At 35.2% G+C, this 25,374-nt stretch overlaps 1 protein-coding gene across 1 annotated transcript in view; it reads right to left on the bottom strand.

Moving 5' to 3' along the window:
- Positions 1–25,374, bottom strand: part of TMPRSS15 (transmembrane serine protease 15) — a 53,047-nt gene that overhangs the window by 20,546 nt on the left and 7,127 nt on the right. The window contains 11 exon segments of the mRNA XM_077790355.1: positions 3,021–3,162; positions 4,386–4,536; positions 4,977–5,079; positions 7,322–7,471; positions 9,103–9,240; positions 10,114–10,223; positions 12,847–12,955; positions 19,446–19,565; positions 21,469–21,557; positions 22,393–22,405; positions 24,263–24,307. Coding sequence (XP_077646481.1) covers positions 3,021–3,162; positions 4,386–4,536; positions 4,977–5,079; positions 7,322–7,471; positions 9,103–9,240; positions 10,114–10,223; positions 12,847–12,955; positions 19,446–19,565; positions 21,469–21,557; positions 22,393–22,405; positions 24,263–24,307 — 1,170 coding nt within the window.

Below are 25,374 nucleotides of genomic sequence, written 5' to 3'. Positions count from 1 at the left end.
AACATTTTACAGCTTCTTAGTGGTTAAACCAGTAATTTTCTTTTTCCTTGGAATAACTGTTCTAGTAGGAAAGACCTTTGTCATAAAGATGTATATGTACTTACAGGTAAAAAATAATACAATTTCTGTAAAAACAAACATTGTATATATGTGTACACACGCATATACATGTACTCACAACAGGGACACAGCTAACTGTACTTTATATATTCAATATTGATTCAATTATAATTTTGATGGTGGTTGACATCCCAAATATGTCAGCTTCATGTTCAAAAACTTTACTTGATATTGAGAAATATTATTTATTTTCATTTTAGCCATCAGAATGACTCAATGAACCATGAGAATGAACTTTGGTGTTTTCCCAGTTTTGTTGCTCACAGTTACTTTAATCAAAAATGAACAGTACTTCTTCACTTGCTTCAGGAAATCGTAGTTAAGGCAAAACAGCTTTACCCTCTTTGGTTGTTTTTCTGTGTTTTTTTTTTTTTTAATGTTTTATTCCTTGAATTAAAATTGTGTTGCTTTTTTTTTTTAAACTCTCAGACTTTGGCTAAACTTCAACTCTCTCCTCCCCACCCCTTTATGGCTCAAATTTGCATGCCATGATGTCTGATATCATCTCACATTCTGAGGAGCCCTTTGGTTGGGGACTGCAAAATCTACAAGTCCTGCCAAGTCTGACCACTGAATCCCACAGGAAGAAAGCTCAAAAAAAAAAAAAAAACCCAAAAAAAACCCAACAAAAAACCACCAAAATCAAACAAAAAAAACCCAAAACCAAGAAAAACTTGAACTTCCTCACAACAGCCATTTTCTAGAACTTTCTGTTTCACCAAATCACTCCTGTCATAAAAGCTGAATGTTCAGAAAGAAAAAGGAAGTGTTAACAATCTCATTCTGATTAATAAGTATATTATATTTCAGCTATATGGTACAGAAGGAAGATTATTTTCTATAATTACCATGGACAACAGACAAAGACTACACTGGGGTTTTTTTTATTGGATTATTACAGCATGTGAAATCTGATCTGGTCTTGACTACATGTAAGGCGCATTAATAGTGATCTTTGTCTAGCATGGCAAAATGAGAGAAGAAATTGAATTTACTCATGTCCTGAAACAATGTTTTAAAAATTTTCAGTGGTCTTTGAACATAAATTCATATGGAGTTATTCATAGAGCTGTTACTCATTAGAAAACCAAGCAATAATCATTACCAACAATCTTGGTCGAGCACAGCAGATGCCTTTCTCAATATTTTAGAATTATATACGACCTGTATCTCTGTGCTTTGGTCAAAACTTCAGTTTATATCAATATAAGTGTGGAATGTGCATTGTCTTTTCCACACCGTTGTTTGTGTTAAAAGATAGATTATAAATTACCAGGAAGATGAAAGTGATCTTTGGTTTAGATGAAAGCATAAGGTGACAGACTTGTGCAAAAGACAAAAGGAAATCCGGCTTTCCCATGCCACCATCAAAAATGTCCTTTTTTACATTTCAAGAAGCTTTTGTGGCAGTGTGAATGATGCCAGTGACTTGTACTGAAGCTCTAATTCTGGTAAAAGAAATTGACTCAGCTCAAACTCTTTTATGTCTTGTTTATGGACATGACATTTGTAGTGAAATCATTAGTGTTAGTAAGCTTGTACACATTCATCAAAGTAATTCATACTTCTTTGAAGATGATTGATAACAATCAGTTTTTTTTTAAATCAGGTTACAGATAGCACTTAGTAGCATGTACCAATAAAATTATGAAAACAAATTATTTTTCCCAGCAACAGCTTAGACTGTCCTTTCGTATCATGGATCTCTTTAATCTCTTTCATAAGGAGTTATAAGCCATATTACCACATCCCTTTTTTGAATGGAAAAATTTTCTGACCATGCATTGGGCAGAGATCTATAGTTTGATATTCTTTTGGTGTTTCTCAGATGCACTCAGCTCCTGTTTACCACAATAAATTGTTGTACCATTAATCACTAGCCTGGTGCTAACTTGTGAGCTGTGTTTACCCACAGCACCTGAAGGTTAGCTGGAGGGGGCAGACATCAGCATCTCTCCGCAAAATTACTTTAATAAAAACTGCTAGTGAATTCCAAAACTCATTTTGAGGAACTATGACTGAAATTACTACAGTTATTAAAATTTCATTTTGCTGACATACATGCCTTGTTGAACTTTACCTCCCTGTGTCTCATGATGGAGCTCTAAAACTGCATTTTACTCTTATATTTAGAAGGTTTTTGCTTACCTGTCCTGATGCAGTACATTTGGAGGTGACGGATTTGAAAGAATAATAATAGTATACAGTGTTTCAACATCAATACAATGTGAGCAGTCTTACTATTATTTTACTTTTAGACCATTTAGACTATTTTTAAAATTTTTCATGTTGTCAAGAGGGAAACCAGCTGTGCTTTGAAAGGCAGAATAAATCTAATAAGAGGCAGTCCTGAAACATGCTCAGTGTTTGATTTAATGATCTAAAGGTATGTCTGAATAGGCCTTTTGAAGATTTTTCTTTCCAAAATTTAATCCACTTGCAGAATAGTTCACAAAGAAAGCCCTATCAGATATTTTAATGATTTTTCCATGAGCTCTCTTTATATATGTATTGGTTTTTGTTTTGAATGTGCTTGGACTTAACATCATATATAATGTTTGTTCTCTCTTTTATATAAGTTATCCAGATTTATAAGGATAGTGACAGGTATTTTCTCTGACTTTTTTTCCTATGACATTTTCCTGTTTGGCTCTGTGAAACTGGAATGCTTTGAGGAAGCTTAAACCTCTTGCTTTCCCCAAAATACTCTGCAGATAGAAGGGTCTGAACCAAGCTGGACAGTCTGTCTTGAGAGGCATGGAACTTGATCTTAGTGTTATCCTGGAGATGAAATTAATAATGCTGACCAGAGTTTTTTATAAAACCGAGGTTGAAAATTCTGACCCACTCAAAACCAAAGACAGCAATAGGAAATCAAAAGTGATTTGGTGTTTACTTACTAGGAGCTAATGGGGTGGTAGCAGCAGTTGGCCTCACAGTTGGCTCTACATAGTTTTCTTCATTACACTTTCCTTTCGTCAGGCCAATGTCATCCATGGCAATATCACTGGGACCACGCCTTTTAAAGGCATCAAAAATAACCTGAATTCAGGAAAAAAAAAGAGAATTTCATAATTTAATTAAGAATTTTCAACTTCCTATGCTGTACCATTCTGTCTTTTCTTGAATGCTCTTATTTACACTGTAATCTACACTGGTGCTACCCTCAAGGGAAGGCATTGGGGATGCGACAGAATTTCTTACAAAACAAAACAGCACTATTCAAACTGAGTGGATCATTCTAATAAATGTAATTTAAATGATGAACATGATTTAAAACTCTTCAATACCTTGTCTTTTTATGTATATTTTTAAAATGTAATTTAAAAAACAATTCTGCATTCCTCATCAGCCCAAACTTCTGAACTAATTACACAAAAAGCTAAAATTAATCTCATTTGTTCTTAACTGCTCTTTAGTAGCCACATATTTAAAGTAATCCTTCAAACAAGGAGTTAGTGCTGGTGAACTACACTTAGATTTAGCAATCTTCTAGAGATCATATATGGTTACATGTTTCCTGGAAATCTGATGCAGCCAGGTCACAGATGCATTTATTTCCTCAGTTGTTAAATGCATCTTTCTAGCAGTACTTGCCAGAAATAAATCAAAACTACTCCAACGGGACAAACCATCCCAAATGCCTATAAAAATAAATTGTTTTCAAGCGAGAGATGCTGAAAGAATTGTCTGGATTAAATCTCCTCCTTTTCTTTACAGGTAAGTCAAGTCAGTTGTAAATCATATGTTATCAAAACCACTTCCATCTGCAACACACTTCCAGTGGATTAATCTGTAAGTAATTAGTGAAAACACAGATTCACAACCTGAAGCAATTTAAACTTAAATCTTCTCATAGCTAAAAGCTTCATTCACATAACCATCACATAAAATCAAGATCATCACAGAACATCACCATCATATAAAGTCAAGATTTTATATTCCACAGCAGATTTTGATAAGCTTTGAACACTCTTGTTTTGAGAGAAGCTCTCATGATAACATTCATCGTTCCTTGACAATGATTATGTTTTCCGTCTTATGAAATATTAATACTTTAAATTCCAGAGTAGGGAAAAGGGGCTGTGAGAATTCAGCTGGGGATTCCAATCTTCTGCATGCTAATATTTATTTGATGGCAGGCATTTTTAAATTATACTAAGTATAATCTTTGGAACAGTGGAATTTTGGGTTCATTTTGCAGAAATCTCTGATATCAGTTTAGCTAAAATAAATTAAAAAAAAAATCCAACGGCTTAACAAACCTTAAAATCAGATGTTTCATTTAAAGTTACTTGTCCATAATTCCAGTTGTTTCCATAGTTTCCTTCTTTCTTGAAAATTATCTTTTCCTGACCATGCTCATCACTTATGCTAACTCTTAAACGGTAAACATTAATCCCAAACATGAAATACCTAAGGGGGAAAAACATTTTGGTATTATTAGAAAAAGTCAGATTTCATGAAAAACTCTTTTTATTTTATGTTTTATGAAATTAGCATTAATTTGAAGCAAGCATGAAAATAATATTAATTGTATCCTTAAATTACACCTGGAATTGTAAAGGCCTAGTTATGTTTCATGAAAATAAAACATTTCAGGGGTTCGTAATATTATTTTTGTATAGAAATTAATATTGGATGAAGGGTGAAAAAGAAAATACATTGTAGCTAACTGCAAAAGTCAAAGCTATGGAGTTCAACTTCAGGCCTGGAGCTGAGACTGATTGTGGAAATTCAAACAGAACCAGGCTGGTGTTGCTGGCACACTGAGTGGGATTAATACTTTAAATGAAAGAAAGCCCTCTGGGTATATTCTTAAACAAAACACAAGTTTAGTAATTATGTAACAATACCAAAAGCTTAGACAATATGTATCTGAAGGGACCAAAGGCAAACTCAGAATTCTGACTCGCTCTTCTATGAATCCAGGTCCAATGGGTGTTGAAATATAAAATCCTGCAAGAAAATGATCACATTTTAGCCAGGACAGAAGAAATTTCTTTTTTAGTTTTTCACTTATTGAATTATAATTTTTATATTTAAAATAACATGAAGCACAGATAGTGTTGCATGATTTGGAAGATTCCAGACACGATTATCCCAAGATATATTAATTGTCAATGACATATTAAATTGAGCTTTTAAGCTTGGATACTCCTCAGAACTAGATAAGCACTGGGAAACTAGTTCTTTCTAAGTCAGTGGGAATCCTGCCTTATATTCTGTGAAGGCAGAAATTATCCTGCCTTTATGTTTGACATTTCTTGTGATTTTGCAGAAGAATTTCCCAACAATTTTATAATTCGTATTCATGTGACAATGGGAAATATGGATTGTGTGCTGAGAGGGTAACAGAATGACTATGTGAATATTTTATAGCAAGGTGAGGGATTATAAACAAACAAACTCCCTCTTTATTTGTGAAATTGTGTTTATAGCATTTTTTCTGAGATAATTTGTTGCAGCTGGGAATTTGGACTTCTTGTTGTCATATGAGGTCAGGCCATAGAAGCACTGGGATTTGTCATAAGAAATGCAAACTTAGGCAGCTTTAAAATAAAATTCTTTCTTTATTGAAATAATGGCTGTAATGTCATATTTTCTTCTATCTAGCTAATACATATATATGCAAATATTATAGTAATGGAATTTTCAAATTAATATAATTATAATTTTAATTATATTTATTAAATTATATGCACTGTATTCTGTTATTTATACTTCCAGATTATCTAGTTTTTTCATGTGGCAGGCTAAAATTCCTGAAAATTAATCTGAAATCTGAATCAGGCCTTTAATTTCCTCTGTTGGCTTAGAGAGCCTGAAGTAAAATAGACACAGTGTCTAACTTAAAGAAAAAAGTTCTTCATATAGTCAAAGGGACAGTTCTCTGTCTATGTTTAATCAATTCTCTGAGCATTCAGAATCAATTTTTAGTGTATTAAGGCCTCTATTTTCAGGAGCAGAAAAAAATCCAAATAAAAAAGTTTCACTGAATGTGATGGCTTGATAATAATGATGCAATTTATTCAAAATACAGGTCACAGAAATTTAAACATGAAACACAAGAGTAACATTACACACAGGGACATTATATATGTCAGCTTAGACTTGGCACAGGAAAACAGAGAGCACCTAAAATGGATTAATATTTTTGAGAGAGAGAAATCATCGTCAAGTGCTTTGTTAAACAAATTTTTCATTATTTCGTCGGATTTGCATTCTAGAAGCCAAGTGCGAAGGCAAAACAGTGTTCTGGAGATTGTTTAGAAAATGTGAATTTACTCAGAATAATTTCTGTCTGATAAAAAGTGCAGAATAATATTTTTCTTTTCTGAGGAGTAACTTCTTTCAGAATAATTTGCAATTTTTCCACTTATTTGTCACTGAATAAATTTCATGTAAGTCTTGTATAGAATACCTATAGCCATTGCAAAATCCAATTTTATTTTATCTGGTTTTAGCTGGACTGAGAAATCAACTGAGAGAGTGATTGTTTGGCTTTATTGTTGAAGCAGAAAAAAATTTAAGGGATCTAAAGCTGATATAAGGATTCATAATACAGTCAAAATCCAATTCCTATCAGTATTATCTCTTTAAATAAATTCCACTTTTGATATGACCACACTTCCAATTAAATTCTTTAACTGTAACAGTTAAATATCTGTGTTTGTGTGTTTGGCACAGTTGGTGTGTTTGCTGTGCAGTAACTGGGGACACAGATGCTCCCTGTAAACTGCAGGTCAACTTTATTTGAATCAAAATTATTTTGTGACAACCATGAGGATGTCAGCTGTAGAGAAGGATGAAACAGAACTGATTTGCCTAATAATGCAAATATACCTTTTTTCCTTCAAGTTAAACATGCAGGTTTTTGACCTATAACATTTTATACCCAATAGAAATTCTTTTCTCAGATAAGGCATTTTGATGTAATAAAATCATTGAAATTTTTAGTACCTCATACTTAAATAATTTTACTTTTTTAAATTTTTTTTATTTTTTATTTTTTTTTAGTTTTGATATACTTCCACAAGATGGCAATCAGACAATCAGGACAGAACATTTTATCTGGTAGCCCTGACATTTTTATGGCAGGATAATACAACATCCTAGTAATACACTATGAAGAATAATGCAGTGATATAAGCGAAATCAAGTTTTTCCTTTAATCTTCAAGCCATTTTTTTGATCTTACCTGAAAAGTTGCCAAATGTATGATCAAATTCAGGACCACTCATGAAGGGGAAGGTAGGACCCTGAACTCTGTCCCAGTCTGAATCATCGTCTAAATCTTGTATCCAGAAACAAAAGCCATCTTCAAAAGTGCAATTGATTTTCTCATAATCTGTGAATAAGAACTTCTAGTAAATTATAGATCACAGAGATGGTAAGTTTTTTCTTAGAATTACGTGGGAAGAAGTGATGAATAATGTAAATTTTTAAATACATTTGTAAACCAGCCCACAGTGACTTAATTTCCTCTTTTTGCAATGCAACAAAATTACTCAAATAAGTGTGTTGTTTGTACTTGTTAATAAAACACTATTTTTGAAGGGTAGCCCAACATACTCTTGCACTCATTCGCCAACCTTCATTTCTGCTCCTTCTTTTCCTCTTTTCTTTGCCAAGGCCTGGATTGCTCCAGCAGAAAGGGCTCACCATTAGAGCAGAGTGCTGTGCTCCACGCCCCTGGGATGCCCCTTCCTTTCTTCTCATTTGCTCCTTTTTTCTCACATGGCTTTGCTGCAGCATCCTCATCACTTTTATTCTCATGGTATTTCAGTGTCTGCCCGTGGTGCCTTAATATGCAGTTTAGGCAGGGCTTCCACATGGCAGGAACTTGTTTTCTAAAGGGAAAACCTCTTCCCTCTGCACCTAGAGGGAACTGGCCCTTGAAACACGGATGAAAAATTAAATTTTACAATTCTAATAAAGATCTGTAGGGAATGGGTATGTTTATTTACAGAGCTGTGGATGCATGTTGGGACTCATTGCCTTTTAATGGACATGCGTCCCTCTGAGAACTCTTGATCTTTTTTTATTACTTTTACTAATTTCTATATGCATAGAATTTTACAATAGGTTAATGCATATTCATTTTGCTGATTCCACATTACACTTACAACTAGTTACACTTGTACTCAGTTTTTGTCAGAAAGTACAGAAAGAATTCCTGGGTCACTCTGCCCTGTCTGTTTCAAGGTCTGAAGAGTCTTTCTTATCTGTTATTTTTTAGTGTGGAAATTTGCATTCTTTCTCTTTAACTGGGGTAGTTTTGCTAGGCCTACATTTACTAAACTAAACAGAATATTTAGTAAGCTTAAAGTGGCACATTTCACTTAAATCTAAATGAATTTTTACTCTGTTAACTTTTCACTGTGTCTCACCCTCTAGATGCTTCCTGCAGCATATTCCATCCCAGCCACATTCCCTGTTCACCCCCTGCTCCAAATTTAGCAGCCAAAGAAGCCTTCACTTATCCAATTACCAAAGCATGAGTCACATTGCTTCATTTTGTTGTCACTGTAGATTTACCTCATCCAGACTTTTCCTAAGGCCTGTTTTTTCCTGAGTGTTATTGCTAAATGTTGTTCTGATTTTTTTTTTTTAAATATAAAGATATTGAGCTCCATGATTTCATAGTGTTGATTAGTGAACAAATTGTCTGAGAGGAATCTGATTGAGGTGCAGACACAGTTTTATTTACACAGATGAGTTTGTTAAGACATCACCCTACTGCTTGATACAGGCCTGTAAACCTGTGAATAGCCTTACAGAAATAATTTATTTGATCTATAAAACAGTATGAATTTTTTCAAAGTGGATCTAGTTTTTGGACTGAGGTTAGAAAATGCTGTTTCCCTTTCCACCTCCATTTTCTCAAACTGAAAATGTAGATTCACCAAAATTTTGTGATAAAAAATAAACAAAAAACCCAAACACACCCTCTCTCACACACACACGCAAAACACTTACTGTTTAGTTCACTCGCATTAAATGCAGTGTATGTTGCATTGAAGCCATTATAATTCTCTGAATAATCAGACATAAATTGTGCTGTAGCCTCATGAGAAAAAATGTAAATTGTTTCAAGATTGGTCCCTGACAGAGAAGCTGAAAACAAATAAAAAAAACCCATACAGTCAGAGAGAAAATAATCACAAGCACATTAAAATTTCCAGTGTTGTCACAAAAGCACAGTGTATTAGTTTAGTCTTAAGGGATGGTTTTCCTATTTTGCTGCAATCCTGCAACAATAGCTTCAAACTCTTTAAGCATTTAGCTGTTTGGCTGACATATAAATATTCTGTATGTTCCATCTCTCATATCCACCAATATGGATATCAGCTAGTCTTTTAACCATTTCTCATTTCCATTGTCTGTCTATTTCCAAAAATAAGGATAAATAATAATATGTCTTTCTGATATACTTAACTTCCTATTATCTATCTTCAGAATATGTTTTCAGTTTCTGATGGAATTCAGCTGAATAGGCTGAGTCTTTTGGAAAATGGGTACAATCCCAATTTTCAGAGTAGAACATAGAGACAGAGATAAGGTATCATCTGTATTCCAAGATGTGAGGAAAACAATGCCATACTTGTAAAGGTTTTTGGGATGTTTTGTAACAATTTTCCCACCCAAGTTCAGTTTAGATGCTTTAATTTTATGATACTCTGTGTGATACTACAGGAACTTCTGATAATATATTTCCAATGAAACATGGATCCCACAAGACCATGAGGCTGATGAAGTTATCAAGATCATTCAAATAAGATCTCAAAAAACAAGTAGAAATTTCATAATGTGTAAAGGTTTTTCTGGTCAAATTAAAAGGTAGACAGGTATATTGAGATTAATTGTCTAACAGGGTAACTTTATGTAGATCTAGTCTTTCTCCTAAACATACATGTGCAGTTTTTGATACCTAAAAATGCTTATTTTATCACTTAGATTTTAGTCTTATTAGCTGAAGAATAAACTTACCTCTTAAAATCTTATTTTGTCCTAATCCTTCAAAAATACTCAACACATCTTCATATGGTTGTGTTTCAAAAGAAGTGAAGTTCAGTTTAATGGACAACCCTTGAGGCACTCTAAGGCAACAAAAGAAACCCAAACTCAAAAGTGAAAATGTATTTGACTTCGGTAAAGTAATTGAAGTCATTGAGTGCTTGAATGAAAAGTTCAGAATCAACATGAAATTATATTAATCAAGATTATTAATCAAGATGATCTATTTTTCTAACTTGTAAAATTGCCAAAGGAATTAGGTGTAAACCTTTTGTAACAGTGTGTGCACACCTTTACACACTGGAATTAACTGTACTCTAGAAACTGAATGTTCTGAACTCTAGAATGCGATTATCAGTTCTAAAAGAGTTTTTTTGGAGGTTTTGGCTGGGTTTCATTGTCCTCTGCATCTCATTGAATTGAAATAATTTTTTCCATACCTATGACTCTTAGGTACCTCACTGCTCAGGTAGACTTCCCAAACCCAGAGGAACAGTATCAAGGTATGAATATGAGCAGCAAGATATCAAAATCTCTCTCCTGGAAGTCCAGAACACTGTCTCTTATGACAAAAACAGGATTTGCATGCAGATTTGATGATCTCAAACCCTCTCTTTGGGAAATTGTTACAAATCCGAATCATCACACACAAAGTTTAATGACAGAAGTCACTTGGCCTTATTTTGCTACAGTTATGCTCAATGAATATTCTATATTTAATTTGTTCTCCCATTCGACATATATGGTAGTCCAAATTTTAAAACACTACCAGCTTAGCTACCACCATGTGGGGTTTTTTTCAGAATTCAGAGACTCAAAGAAAATAAGCTTTTAACAGCAATCTGCTGGTGTTTATCAGTAATGATAAGTAGAGAAGTGTGAAATAAATACTTAGATATTTTGCCTTTTAAAATTTGTTGTTGTTGTTGTAATTTTATATTTCTCCAGATGGAAGAAATAGCTTTGGTTAGAAAAGTAAAACATATAGTTGGAAGGTTCAGGAAGCTAAACTTTCAGGGAAATATTGAGCATATTGCTCTTTAAGGAGAGGAGATTGGATCTTCATTTGGAGTTAAAGGGCATAAAAATGTAAAAGCTCTTCCTAAAGGTAATGGGAAAATATTTTTAGACAAAGGCAGGCACAAGAAAATCTAATATCGGATGTATTATAGGTTGACTTTTAACACATTTTATAGGGATAATAAAAAACATAGGTTACTGGAAAACCCAAAAGTTCCCTCATGGAAAAAAACTCTATTTGAAACAAAAAATTGAGTGCCACTTTGAATTTCTTAGGGCTTTACTCTCAGTGTTGCCTGATTTCTTAAAGTAATTAAGTGGAAAATAAATTCTGATGGTTGTTTTTTTGTCATTTTTCAATCTCTAATTGCACATATCTGCAGAACCTCTACCATATAATTTGCAATTGCTCATGATTCTTTCCAAAATGAAGTTTGTACTAGCTACATACCTAGTATGGATATCTACCTAGTACAGTGCTTCCAGCACTTGGAGCAACATCAACAGTTTAGAAGGAGGGAGGGCACTTGGGCCATGTTTATTTATTGCGCTCAAATTCTGCAATGCCATGAAATGAGGAACAAGGCAGACATATTCTGAAGGGAAAAATTCTTGTTCTTTTCCTGGGACACACCTGTATTTTAAAGCCAGGTGCTGCCAGTAATTACTGGTGAACAGTACCGCTGAGGAGGAGAAGGAAAAAATGTACTAAACAGAAGGAAAAACATGATTTCAAGGTGAAGATGAAAGTTCTGAACAAAATCAAAGCCTAGCACTTTCAAAGGAGCCCTTGGAATGAGAAGGTCAAATCTTTTGCAATTTTAAAGGCAATTTCTTAATCTCCTTTGAAATCTTCTGCCAAATTAATACTTCTCAGAATCAAAGAACAGCCATTATTATGGCTGCCTTTCAAAGCAGTGACATCTGAATTAACAATCACAGAAGGGATTTTTAGGACCTTATAACTTATGATCATCCAATTTTTTTAGATATGTAGTTTTGGATGAGATTTATCATCATATAGTGTGGCTATCTTTTTTCTCCTTGGCCTAAGAACTGCACCTAGAGAGTCAAAATCAAAGAGTTGTCCCTGTCTGTAGGTATATATCCTTGATAAAAAAAAAATCCACTTCTTTTGCCTAAGGCTTAACAGGCATTTGGTGCTATTATGTAAAATACTAACTATGCAATTCTAAAACATATTTCTAAATTACATAGGTACACAGGTACTCTTAATTCACATATGAAACGTTTACACATACGTGATAACGTAATTCTTGAAAACTCTCTTAAATAAGAATTATCTCATATAAAGCCATTATGTGATGACTACTATTTAATATAATCCTTTGGGAAAAAAAAAATTGAATTATTTTGAGTTATGTGATTTATTTTGAACTTACACTTATGTTCTTCTGGATGTATATAACACACAAAATTTCTTAAAATTGTACCTAAGAATTTTTGTAAGTGGAAAAATTATTGAATTATTGATATAGTTATTGAGCTTATGCATGAAAGTTTTTAAAGAAAAGTTAAATAAACACAGGAGAAAATGGTATTACATATTTTCTGTGCTGGGGTACTTGAGAATAAAAGCAAATAGCATAAGACTATTTTGTAGGAAACAAGATCACTTCATAATAAAAAAAATGTTAGCTACAAAATTATTGGAAAATGGCTTACACTATTATCCATTGGCAAACAATGTTTTCATTATATGGCTTTGGATAATTCATAGAGTGAAAAAACCCAGAGGAACCAGTCAACATGAATTTTCCATCACAAACTGCAGCTGTAAAGATATAATGAAGAACATTTGTCAGAATGACATTTGAAAAACAGAATTAGAGCCAAAATGTGGGTGACCAAATGTGGATATTGATTTACATGGATTACCTTGGAACTGCTTTGTAAGCAACAATAAGAAGAAAAAATAAAATACAATATCAACTTATTCCTATTTCTAATTCTTATCACTGTTTGATCTCAAAGTGCTATATGAGAAGAAAAGCGTACAGAAAATTCATTTTTAAATTAGACACAATCCAACTAATCCAAACTAGTCTAAACCAATCCAAATATTTCAAAAACAGCAACTGGATTTAGATAATCCAACACTTTCATTTTACTCTATACTTTTATAAGGAAACAGGATCTTGCCTTACCAGTTCTTATCTACAATGACTCTAAATCAGAAAACTGTGTTTGTACTACCAGAGACATGTGAATAAATACAAAAGGAGACATGGTTGACTATTGTTATCTCTACTTTTATGAGCTTCCTGGTTCCTTGCCTTATATATTACTGAGTACTTGAAGAGATAAGTGGATCTCCCAGTTTTCCTGCAAGATATTGAATTCATTCAGATGAGATAAATGTCATTTATCATCATCTATTTTTTCAAAGGGCTTTCAATAATTTTTTTTTCCTTGGTTTTGGTATATCATTCTATGAAAATTCTTCACTCCAGAAAAAGAAAAAAAAAGAGTATTTTTAAACCTCAGCAAGACTGGAAATGATAATTCATGTAGAGATTTTTATTTCAGCAGACACTGAAAAATTGCTGAAGGTTTTGCTTCATCTCTTGAACATTATGTTAGGAATCTGTCTAATCATGTTTTCTCTTCAGTTGTTAAGAAAAGTATTATAGGGTTTCCACATAAGGATAAAATCAGTACCACACATGTGCTGAGGCTTAAAAGGACTTTTTTTTCCCTATGATACACTGTGGTATCTGGAGAGGTAAGGACAAGTTCATCAATTTGAGGCAGATGATCAGAAATTATACAGAGCTTTTAATTAATTTCAGAAATGAAATCATACCTATAATGACTGTCCAAATTACGAATAACCAATCATATTGAAAATTAAATGGGAATTTTATTGAACACATTCCTCCCCTGGGAAATAATATACAAAAGAATACATTGGGCCCCTCTGTGTGTTCATTTTATAAGTGTAATATTCTTTCTGCCTTTCATTGTAGCAAACACAAAATAAAAGTCAAGCTGTGTTTCAGGCAGCTGTACACCATAAATGAACTTTGCCAACAAGCCTAATGCATGAGCCGAAATAGAAACATATTCCCTTTTGCAATCTTTAAGAGGAAAACAGAACACATAGGATTTTAAATACATAGAGGGAAAAAGTCCATGAATGATAGTTATTATTCTATATTAGCATTAGAGCTGGGTATTGGTACTTTTTCCTCCATTTTAATTCACATATTTCCTGTCCTTACCAATGAGAAGAAGAAAATCAGTGTGAGAAGAAGGAAAGCACCCAGCTTTGTTAACAATGAAGATTACAAAAAAGTGGTGCTGTTAACAAGTAGGACATAATCTGCTCTAAAAGGAATTTTATAGTATGGACAATAATAAAAAAGATAAGCATACTTTTCTAATAAAATCAACAACAAGTGTTTGCTCATTTACTTATCTTAGAATCACAGAATGGGTCAGGTTTGAAGGGACCACAATGGGTCCAACCTCCTTGCTCAAGCAGGATCAACCTAGAGCATATGGGACAGGATTGTTTCCAGACACTTCAGGAATATCTCCAGTGAGGGACACTCCACAGCCTCTCTGGGTGATCTATTCCAGTATTTGGTCACTGCACAGTGAAGAAATTCTTCCCCATGTTCAGGTGGAACTTCCTGTGCATCAATTCCTGCCCATTGCCTCTTGTCCCATTGCTGGGCACCACTGAGCAGAGCCTGGTCCCTGCTCTGACCCTGCAGGTACTGACAGACATGATGAAGTTCCCTCTCAGTCTCTTCTTGAGGCTGAGCAGCCCCAGCTCCCTCAGCCTTTCCTCATAAGAGAGATGCTTCAGCCTTCTATTATTATGATTGTTTTTATCGTATTGTTCCCTTTTATACCTTCCTTATCTCTTAAGAGACAGTGAGTAAATTCAAGCAGGTCCTTAGGTAGGCTAGCAATAGTCAGTGCTTAGTGTGTCAAGAATGAGCAGGAAGAGGACAGGGACTGCTCCTTTTTCCCTAGAGAACATCCTAGTGCTTCCTCCTTGCAGGGAGAAAGAAGCTGTGGTCAAAGATGGATGGGCATGGGAGTCATTACATTTTTGCCTCATCCTGGAGCCCAAAGAAAAGCTGCAGTTGTTCATCTAAGGAGACAGGAGATATCCTTTGAAGAAGCTACTTCTACTCTTTCCTCAACATGTATCTTGCTGTCCACTTCTATTTACTTATGTTCCATACATGGGACATTATGAGGGCTTCATCCTGTTAGCCTTGAATTTGAGGGAGAAACTCCCCAAACTGGCCAAATCAAGCCCACGTATTCCACTTGACAGGATCTCTCTGCCAAAGGCCAGTTCATTACTTTCTGATTAATCTCTCTCAGTGCTGTAGTGATGCTGTGAGGTGAGTAATCACAAAATGATAGTCTTGACATAAAATAACTGCAAAGAGTCTGCAGAAACCCCTCCTGGGATCAGCCTCCAGTCTCCCTTTCTGTACCCCTACGTGATACGTGGCTGCTTTACAGCAATGCCAGTCATTATTAGTGGCTGCTGTTCAGATTTCACATTTCTCTGGAGACCCTTTCACTGAAATTTCTAGCTCTACTTTTGTGAAGCCTTTTGTTACTGCACTGCATTGCAGAGCCAGGAAGAAACATTTCAATATAATTTTAATCAATAAAACAAACAAACAAAAGGGTGTACAGTTGCTTGAATCTCTCCTGAGAATCTGAGATTTTACTGAATTCTCTCTAATGCAGGAAAAATGTTACTAAAATTCACTTTTTAATTCTATAGTTTTAAGCCATTGACATTATGAAATCAGAGATACTAGAGGGAATAACAACCAAGATGAAAAAAAACCCAAATTTTTTAGAGGACAACAACACTTTTATATGCAGGAACACTTGTAGAAGTGAATTATGAATTGTCCATAAATCTCATTGTGAAACTCTGAAGAACTTCTGAAAATCTAAACAATTTTAGATTTCATGTGATCATATTAAGTTTCTAGGAATGGGACAAAAATGAAATATTAAAGATGTGGAAATATTGGCAGCTATCCCAAAGGTGCATCCAGCTTCTTACCCCTCATTCCACTGGTTTTATAAAATCTGCTTAGAAACTTAAAAACAAAAAATTAGAGAAGCTCTGAGGTTTTGGATAGGAAAGACTGACAATGTGATATAAGAAACATGGATCAAGAATTTGTCCTCCAGCCAGAACTGTACTTCTATAAGGTTATGAGCCAAAACTGCTGCACTAGTGGTAACTGACCAAATTGTTTGGAAACACCAGGCATCAGTGAAGATGAACAGAGGCACATCATCCAGCTCTCTGGACTGTAACTACAGCTGTTTTCCCTTCTGACACTATTTTTACTCTTATTAATATTTATTTCATACTTTCACTTTTATTATTTTTATTATTTGTACTTATTTATTTTATTTACTTCTTTTATTAAGTATGCAAAGTCCTGAATTTTTTAGCTCAGTTGTACTGTAATGAGGAATAACATCCTCAGTTACAAAGGGGAAAAAATTCACAAATTATATTTGGTAGAGATTTGGAGAGATGTGCAAATCACATCCAAAAGCCATGTGCATAAAAGTTCATGCCTCAGCTGAAAACCTCAACTCAAGCAGAATTCATAACATAAAACCCTGTGTGGTCTCCAAGGCACAGTTGAGTCATGTCTGCACAGCATTGACTTCAAGTATTTGAGCTTATTTTTGTCTGTATCTACCAATGCATAATATTAATTAAATTCTGCCATACATAACAGGTATGAATGTAATATCTTCAATACAATGTGGGGGAATCTTGTAAATTCAGACCTAGCTGGGGCATTGACCTGCTAGAGTGAATCCAGAGGAGGCCACCAAATTGATCAGAGGGATGGAGCTCTTCTGCTATGAGGAAAGGCTGAGAGAATTGGGAGTATTAACTTGGAGAAAAGAAGGTTTTGGGGTGAAATAATTGTGTCCTTTTTCTGATGGGACCCTACAAGAGAGATGGAGAGAGTTTATTCACAAGGGCCTGGACTGACAGGACAAGGGGAAATGGATTCAAACTGACAAAGAATAGGTTTAGGCCAAATACCAGGAAAATACTTCTGGAACAGGTTGCTCAGAGACTATATGGATGTCACCTGCCTGGAAGTGTCCAAGGCCAGGTTGGATGGGGCTCTGAGGAACCTGGGATAGTGCAAGGTGTCCCTGGCAGGGGGTTGGAACGAGGTGATCTTTAAGGTCCCTTCCAATCCAGGCCATTCTGTGATTCTATGATGGTAAGTAAAAATCATTCATTTTATGAGATGTGTAATATCACTTCATGAGTATAAAGGTCTACATTTTTCTTATTTAGCAATACCTAAAAAAAACCCCCAAAAAACTCAACAAGTACCCCCAATAAGATTGCTGCTTCAAAAAAAAAAAAAAAAAAAAAAAAAAAAAAAAAGTATGATGGTAGAAATGAGTGACTGAATAACTTCTTGGGGTTATGTTACCTAATGCTTTCCATGGAAATAAGATCTAGCTGAACCTTAGGACCTTCTGATTTCCTCAACCATAGAAGGACCAACTCAGTCAATAATTATTATGATCTAGATAGATGCAGCTGTTATGATAAGTAGACATTTTGATGTGCTTCAGTGAATATACTGCTGAAGTATTTTGATGGATATTTTCCCTAAAATATTCAGCCAAGTCCTGAGCTGACTGCAGTCAGAAAAAAATGTAGGTAATGGGCAGAAAATCTGCAATTCTCTTTTCCTTTTTTCTGAAGAAAATTACATTTATGTAAGAGAGGCTCAGCCTGTCACAAACCTTCAGGATCAAGCTTTCAGATTCTTTAAAAAGGTAATTGGTCCTTTACAAGCTTGTTTGTTTTTAGAGCCCAGCATTTCACATGTTTCTGAAAGCTGAAGCAGACTGTCCTCCCTGTTTTCCTCTTGTCACAGCAAAATGAAAAGAAGCATTCCAGATTTCTAGCACTAAATTCTATAGTAAAAAAAAAAAACAACCAAAAAACAAAGTAACAAAGCAATAAACAAGCAAGCAAACAAAACGCTCAGGGAGTTAATTGCTCCCATTTCTCCTAAAACATTTGCAATATTCTCTTTGTCAGACAGCTTGACAGACTTTTAACTGAGAGCTGAGGCTGTGGAGAGCAATGCAGGCAGCATTTTGCCTCCCCAGCAAAGCTGCAGAGGAGTTTGGTAAGGAGCAATGTAGTCAAACTCCTTGGTACAAAAATTTTCTTGGGGAAACCAGGAAGTCAGATGGAATCATAGAGCAGAATAACTTAGATTAGAAAATGCCACCAAGGTCATTGAATTCAGCCTGTGCCAGATCACCACCTTGGCAACCAGACCATGTCCAGTCATTTCTTGAGCCCCTCCAAGGATGGTGACTCCACCACCCCCCTGGGCAGCCTGTTTCAATGCTGGACAAGCATTTCTGTGAAGAAATTCTTCCTGATGCCCAACCTGAACGTCCTCTGGCACAGCTTGAGGCCATCTCCTCTTGTCCTGTCACTGCTTGCCTGGGGAAAGAGCCTGACCCACTCCTGGCTCCATCCTCCTGTCAGGGAGTTGTACAGAGTGAGAAGTTGATCCCTGAGCTGCCTTTTCTCCCAGCTCCTCACATGGATTTTTCTCCAGTTTTATTGCCCTTCCATGGACCCTCTCCAGGCCCTCAATGTCCTTCTTATGGTGAGGGGCCCAGAAATGAACAGAGTACTTGAAGATAAGGCAAAAGCAAACAAAGTGACCAGCACTGCAGGATAAGAATTCTTTGTGTTAAACTCCAGTGGGGTTTCAGGTCTGTAGTTTCACAGAATCAGAAACAGGCTGAGCTTGAATGGGACATGTATAGGTCATCTGGTCTGAACACTGTTTCACAAAATCACATAATAATGAGGTTGGAAGAGACCTCTAAGATCATCAAGATAATATCACTGATGCAAGTCTTCATATTAAATTTCCATATTATTTTGTAATTTGCATAGGATTTACATTAGTAATATTTATATATTAAGCAACAAGTGTATAACTTTATATTGAAACAGAAGGACTCTAATATTTCATTATTTATTAAGCATATTCTTCATTAGTGAGGATTTTGCAGAACATTGTTTCCTCTTGCAAGATAAATATTATAAAAATCACTCATTATTTTTAGTAGAATTGATTTGGACTTCACTGTGCAGTTTATTGCCCATAAACTATTTTCAAACTACTGACAGTATTTTAAACAGATGTTTAAAAAGACTGATTTACAGGAGTGCACATTCTTACCACATCTTTTTTCAGATTCATCTGAACCATCTGGGCAGTTCAAGACTCCATCACAAAAGAAATCTTTGCTAATGCAGGTTGCACCATCAGCACAGAGTTCAGCAGGTGGCAAACACTCAGCTGGAATAATAAAAATGAGAGCAGCAATAACACTATAGCACTAATGTAGTCTCACTACAAAAGAAAATTGACTTACCTCTGGTTGCTTTACCACTAATCAAATCAACCACTCTATTGCGTTTTACAAAGCTGCATTTTTAAAAGCCTGGAATGCAATATCACATACTAAAATTTGGCACAGAATGGAGACAGTTCTCAGAAGTAAAATATATTTTGAAACTAAACTTGATGTAAGGATGAAAGAAAATATCTGTGATTTCCTTTTTTTTTTTTTCTTTACAATAATAAACTACTTTATGCAATATAATAAATTACATTTTCCAATTTCTTATGTTTAAATAATGTGAGAAAACTCTACTTTGGTTTAAATAACAGTGAAAAAGCTCTGAGTTTAGGTAAATAGAATTTAATTTATTTCTTCAACTTTAACACATCACACTGTTGCACCTCATCATGCTAAGGTATCTGATTTTTCAACCAGTGTATCCTACAAAAAAGTGACTTTACATTCTAAAACACCAGAATTATGAGAAACCATATTCTTTTCAGATTTACAAATTAAATGTATAAGTTAAGAGCAAATTTCTGTTAGAAGAATACATGGGCAGATCCTTGAAATTGTGCATTCTACTAATAGCCTTTTCCTAGAGCATAAGTATTCATCTACTGCAAAAAAACCTCTTAGTCCTTAGAGGGTTTTGGCCTTAGATATCTGTAGAATTGAAGTAGGTCCTATTAAAGTGAACAGAAACATGAAGCTAAACTAAACTTTGGAGAACTACTAATTTGAAAATTCTTAAAATTGCATTAAATTCTATAGAAATATTCACACAGTTCCTTATCTCTACTTCAATAAATGCTTACAGAAAAAGGTCAGCACTTCTGATGCAAGAAGGAAAAAATAGTAATTTGTAAAATTTTATCTTTTTAATTCCTTTTTCATAGATCTGTTAGTTCTGTAATCAGATTTAGTATGATATTATATTGTGTGTCCCAGACTGATATTGGCATGGATGTATTGTAACATTTCAAAGTGGTTTACAAAACACTCTCAGTGTTGGCAATGAAAATGCTACAAAGCCACAAGATTTACCATTTTGCATCCAACTGGAAATTAAAATGAACCAAACATACTCCAGTAAAGTGTTCGAGGTGACACAGGGCCAGTGAATGAATTTCCACAGATGAGCAGAGACAAAACTGTGCATTCCATACCCAGAGCAAAAATTACAACCAATAACCCAGGAAGAGATTTTGCTCAAGCCCCATCAGGCAAGAAATCATTGTTTACATGCAACATGATCAATTCTTGGTTTATTCAGCTCAGAAAACTAAACAGCACTGCCACCTCCTGGATTGAAAGAAATCAACTTTTCCTACTTTAACATTCTGACTTTTAAATGGCAAATTACCCTAAAATGTGCTGTAAGTGCTGCAATTCAAATAAATAAGGACAGTAAATACATATGACTCGAACACATTAGGCTGCTTGTAGATACCAAATATATTTCACCGTATAAGAAGGCTGGAGAATTTTTTCAAAGATTCAAACATCTTCAGCTTTCTATCCATTGGAAGTTATACTTTGCTATCAGTTTGCTTATTTTATTTTATTTTCCTCATAAGAGTCAAGAAATAATACAAACTTTTTTAAAAAAGAGCAGCTAGTGTTAGTGTCAATGTGTGCATCAACATGCAGTACACATGCAGCACTTTTGTAGCACATACAGTCTTAGAAGTCCCTTTTCCTTTATGAGGTCTCATTGGTCTAAGGTAAACCTGCATGTCCTGAATTTTCAGGAGTGGAATACAAGGATTAGATGCTGTGAGGAGGGGCTGTACATGAGCAATTTTTTTTTACACAGAGCAACCTCCCTGCTCCTCCACACACACAGTTACTCACCCACTGTTGTTGGGGGCTTGCTTGTGGTGACTTGTCCTGAACCTGGACAAACACAACCCAAGGTTAGAACACTACCTCTTGCTCTCTGGGAGCACCTCTGTGGTTACTTGGGCAGAATTAAGCAGCAGTTAATCTGCTTTTATATCTGCATTATTGCAGATATTTAAAACAAACAAACAAACAAAAAATGCTCCCCACACTCCAGGTAATGATTTGGTAGTGCCAGCTTGAGTGGATTGGTCATGAAGCTCAAGTGTCACAATAAACACAGGAAAAATTATGTGAAACTCAAGTGTTTCAATAACTTCAAAAGATTTCTTTCCTCCTTCCACTTTCCCCCCACTAAAACAGGAACAATTCTTTCTTGTCTTCCCCTGTAAAAGTTCTGACCTGAAGTTGGTGTCAGGGAACTTGTAATTAAACTCGTGGGATCTGTTGAAACAAGAAAAGTGATGACATCAACATTAGTACTAAAAGATAAATTTACATTTTCTGACAAATAAAATTGCTCTACAAGTAAATTAGGAGCCTCAAATCTATTTAGTATTTGTCCATTTACATACAGGTGTATACATATATATATAAACTGTGGGTGTACTTATTTACACATGAACAAATGCCTAGGTAAATAAGCAGATTTTTTTAGTGATTGTAAACTGCAAAACATTCTGGAAAAATGGAATGTGTATTTGTGATTGCTCCAACAGAAGTTCCACTTCATCGAGGATGCACCTGGCATTTCCAGCTCCCAGTCTTTTTTCTTTTCCTCTCTGAATTTGCTTTAGCATCCCTGTTTACTATTTTTAGTTTCTAAATTAAGACTCAAATGTGTGAGTAGGATGATGATGTTTTCAACTGAAAACAATCCCCATGTCACTGCAGGTACTGGATCCTGTACCTGCAGGATATAGTATATAGGGTTTATAATATTAAGGGTCTGAAGGAATAATGTGGGAGGTGCAGTAAGGCTTTCTCTATAGTTTGTCACCTATCAGATTTGTGGGCAGAAGTTTCTGATCACTGGCCATCAACCACTTTTGTTAGATATTCCTGCACTCCCAGATCTAGTGCACAAACTTGCAGGAGGATTTCCCACCAATTTTTTATCAAAACATGCTTATTTAGCAAATACTATTAGACTAAACTGGACCATTCTGGTTATTGTGCATTCTGTGTCAGCAGATTTAGGGACACAGTTTCTTTGGCAGAGAAAAACAAGACCAGTGAATAGATGGACTGTTCTCACAGCTACTGTAGAGAAAAAAAGCTTAATTCATACCATCACAGGTTTTCAAAGAGATACACACACAAAAAAACATATATATATATATATATATATATATATATATATATCAAAGATATATATATATTTATCTCAACACATCTGTCTATACATTTACTACAGGATAACCAATTTAGAAGGAATTAAACGTTCCAAGACCTAAAACCTAGATGCATACAGGAGCAAACAATTCTAAGGAAACAGTTATCAGGGAGCTACATCTTGAAAACTGTTGACAAATGTTCCCACAAAAAACTGACAAAACTGTTGACAGATGTTCCCACAAGTGCAAGCACAAGTTGACAGAAAAATCCCTAAAGGAAAACACAGGACAGTGAAAGAAGCAGCAGTGATATAAGCACAATTACTAGAAAATCTCACTAAAGTAACAGGGTGAGATGGCAAAGGATGTTTTCAGGGTCAGCAGGGCCACAACCCTGCATCCAGAATGTGTAAATGTACACATGTGGTAAAACGTGGATATATTGTGACATTTGGACTGAAACAGAAAGAAAAAGGAGGTAGACAAAATTAACAAAAAGTACAAAAGTGACCTCAAGCAAAACCAAAGCCAAGGGAGAGGAAATTCACACCAGGAATATGGTTTCCATTCCAACCTTGGGTGCTGACGATTCCCAACTCCCTTCCCCTTTCCTTAGGAACCTTCCCCAGTCTCCAAATTTTTGCTTGAGGGTGATTAACAACATTGAACTTAGGACCAGGGGAGCATTAAGATAGCACACCAGAGGAAGGGACAGGTAGGGGAAAAAACTGAATGTTAGCAGTTTAAACTGTATCTCTGGGAATAGCCTATAGGATTTGCACACTTTGGACTATGCACATTGGCAGACCTGTAACCAGACTAATAGTAACCCTTTCATTACTATGGCTGTAATTAGAATATCAATAAATACTTGTCTCCTATATTTATAGGGGCAGTTGTTTAGCTTCTGCTCTGGTACCCTGCCCTGGAGAGTTTGTATGTGATACTTTGCTTGTAGTTGTATGTGACTAGCTGCACCTAGTGCTATAAAGCACTTATTGTATTGTTTATATCTCTGGCTGACTTTTGGCAGGTTTGTGAGACTAAGTTTGTCTGCTTCATGTCTTAGAATCGTAAAATTTCCAGGGATAGTGGAAGGAAAATCTGTCTGTCACTGTTGTTTAGCAAATCAATAACACCAACATGAGAGCAGGACTCCCCAGCCTGATCTACCTCCCTAAATCTGCAAAATCTTCAGCTTGCAGCTCAGCTGGTTAAAGGAGACTCAGCTTTTGGTTTGATACTCTAATTAAGCTCCTACAGATTTTGTACAGACTACAGTTCACTCACTGCTTTCTCAAATAGAAATGGTGGAAGCAGTTAATTATCACTGAATGGACCCTGGCAGTCAAGCCTCAGCTGCAGCCAGAGCAGCTTTACCAAGTTGTGTGAGCTGAACAGCAAGTCTTGTTTTCCTTCGTCTTGTATTGGAAGCTAAAATTAGTGCCTGCTTTGAGAAAGATACCTACCTGATGAGGTTAAAGGCATCATTGTAGTAGGATTTTCAGCAGCTTCTGGAAGAAAGCAAGTTCATTATAAACTTCTTTTATCGCACAGTGTCTAGTTTTAGATGACAGAAATAAAGATTAAAAAGAAACCAGCTGTGACTATTTCTCTTTGAATCCCTGTCAGTGTCCTGCTTCCCTCCTTTTGCCTCATTCTGTTACCCAGTCTTTTCTCAAACTCCATGATCTTCCCAAGGAGAAAAGATCCCAAAAATGAGTTGAGGTTATGAGGTTTCAAAGCCACTGCAGGTCCTTTCAATCCTCAATTCCTAGTGATTGTATTGCACATAGAATGTCTTCACCTGGGAAATCTCTCTCAAGGCTTTTTATTCTATAGAGATTTGCAGAGCACCTGTGTCTTAGAGAACAGTATTTAGAAGAGATGAATGAGTTAAAATCAACCTGGGATAGCTTACAAGAAAGAAAGTTACTTTTAATCACTGTGAAAAGTAATTTCAATCAAATCACACCTGTTTGACACCTCTCTCCCTCTTTGAAATAGGAATGTCTCTGGCAGAGCATATTGATATACACAGTGCAAAAGTGCCATATATGATTGTGATTGTTAATTAGTTACAATTATTTTATTGAAACACTCCTGGTAGAATGGACAGGTGCTATCTCAGATGAAAATAGTCCTTTGAATAATTCATAGAAGTAAAAGTTTGACTACTTCAAAGTTCATCAATGGATGAACCTTTTAAGAGGCTCTTAATTATTTTTGGTGGCATTTTTGAAGTATAAGAGCAATCAATTTCCACAGTGTTGTGCAGTAATTTGTAATAAACAGTAAAGACAACTAAATATGCCCAGACTCTGAATTTAGCCTTTGAATACTTGAAGAACTTAACAAAAAATGCAGCTTTTGATATAGAGTAAGAGACATGGCACAGCAGATTGCCACTCTTCAGTTTTTATTTAATAGTAACTCCAGCAGGTCTTCAAATGTCAGCTAATCAACTTCTGCTTCAAAGAATTCAGATTGTTTTTTAACCTCATCCTCAGTGAGGGGCTGTTTTGAAGCTTTATTCAGGTAAAAAAAAAAAAAAAAGATTCCCATTGGTCTTGATGGGCTC

This window comes from Lonchura striata, chromosome 2, assembly GCF_046129695.1.
Source record: "Lonchura striata isolate bLonStr1 chromosome 2, bLonStr1.mat, whole genome shotgun sequence".
NCBI classification, from domain to species: domain Eukaryota; kingdom Metazoa; phylum Chordata; class Aves; order Passeriformes; family Estrildidae; genus Lonchura; species Lonchura striata.
Note: the sequence above shows the minus strand (reverse complement) of the source record. Positions and strands in the feature narration are given on the sequence as shown.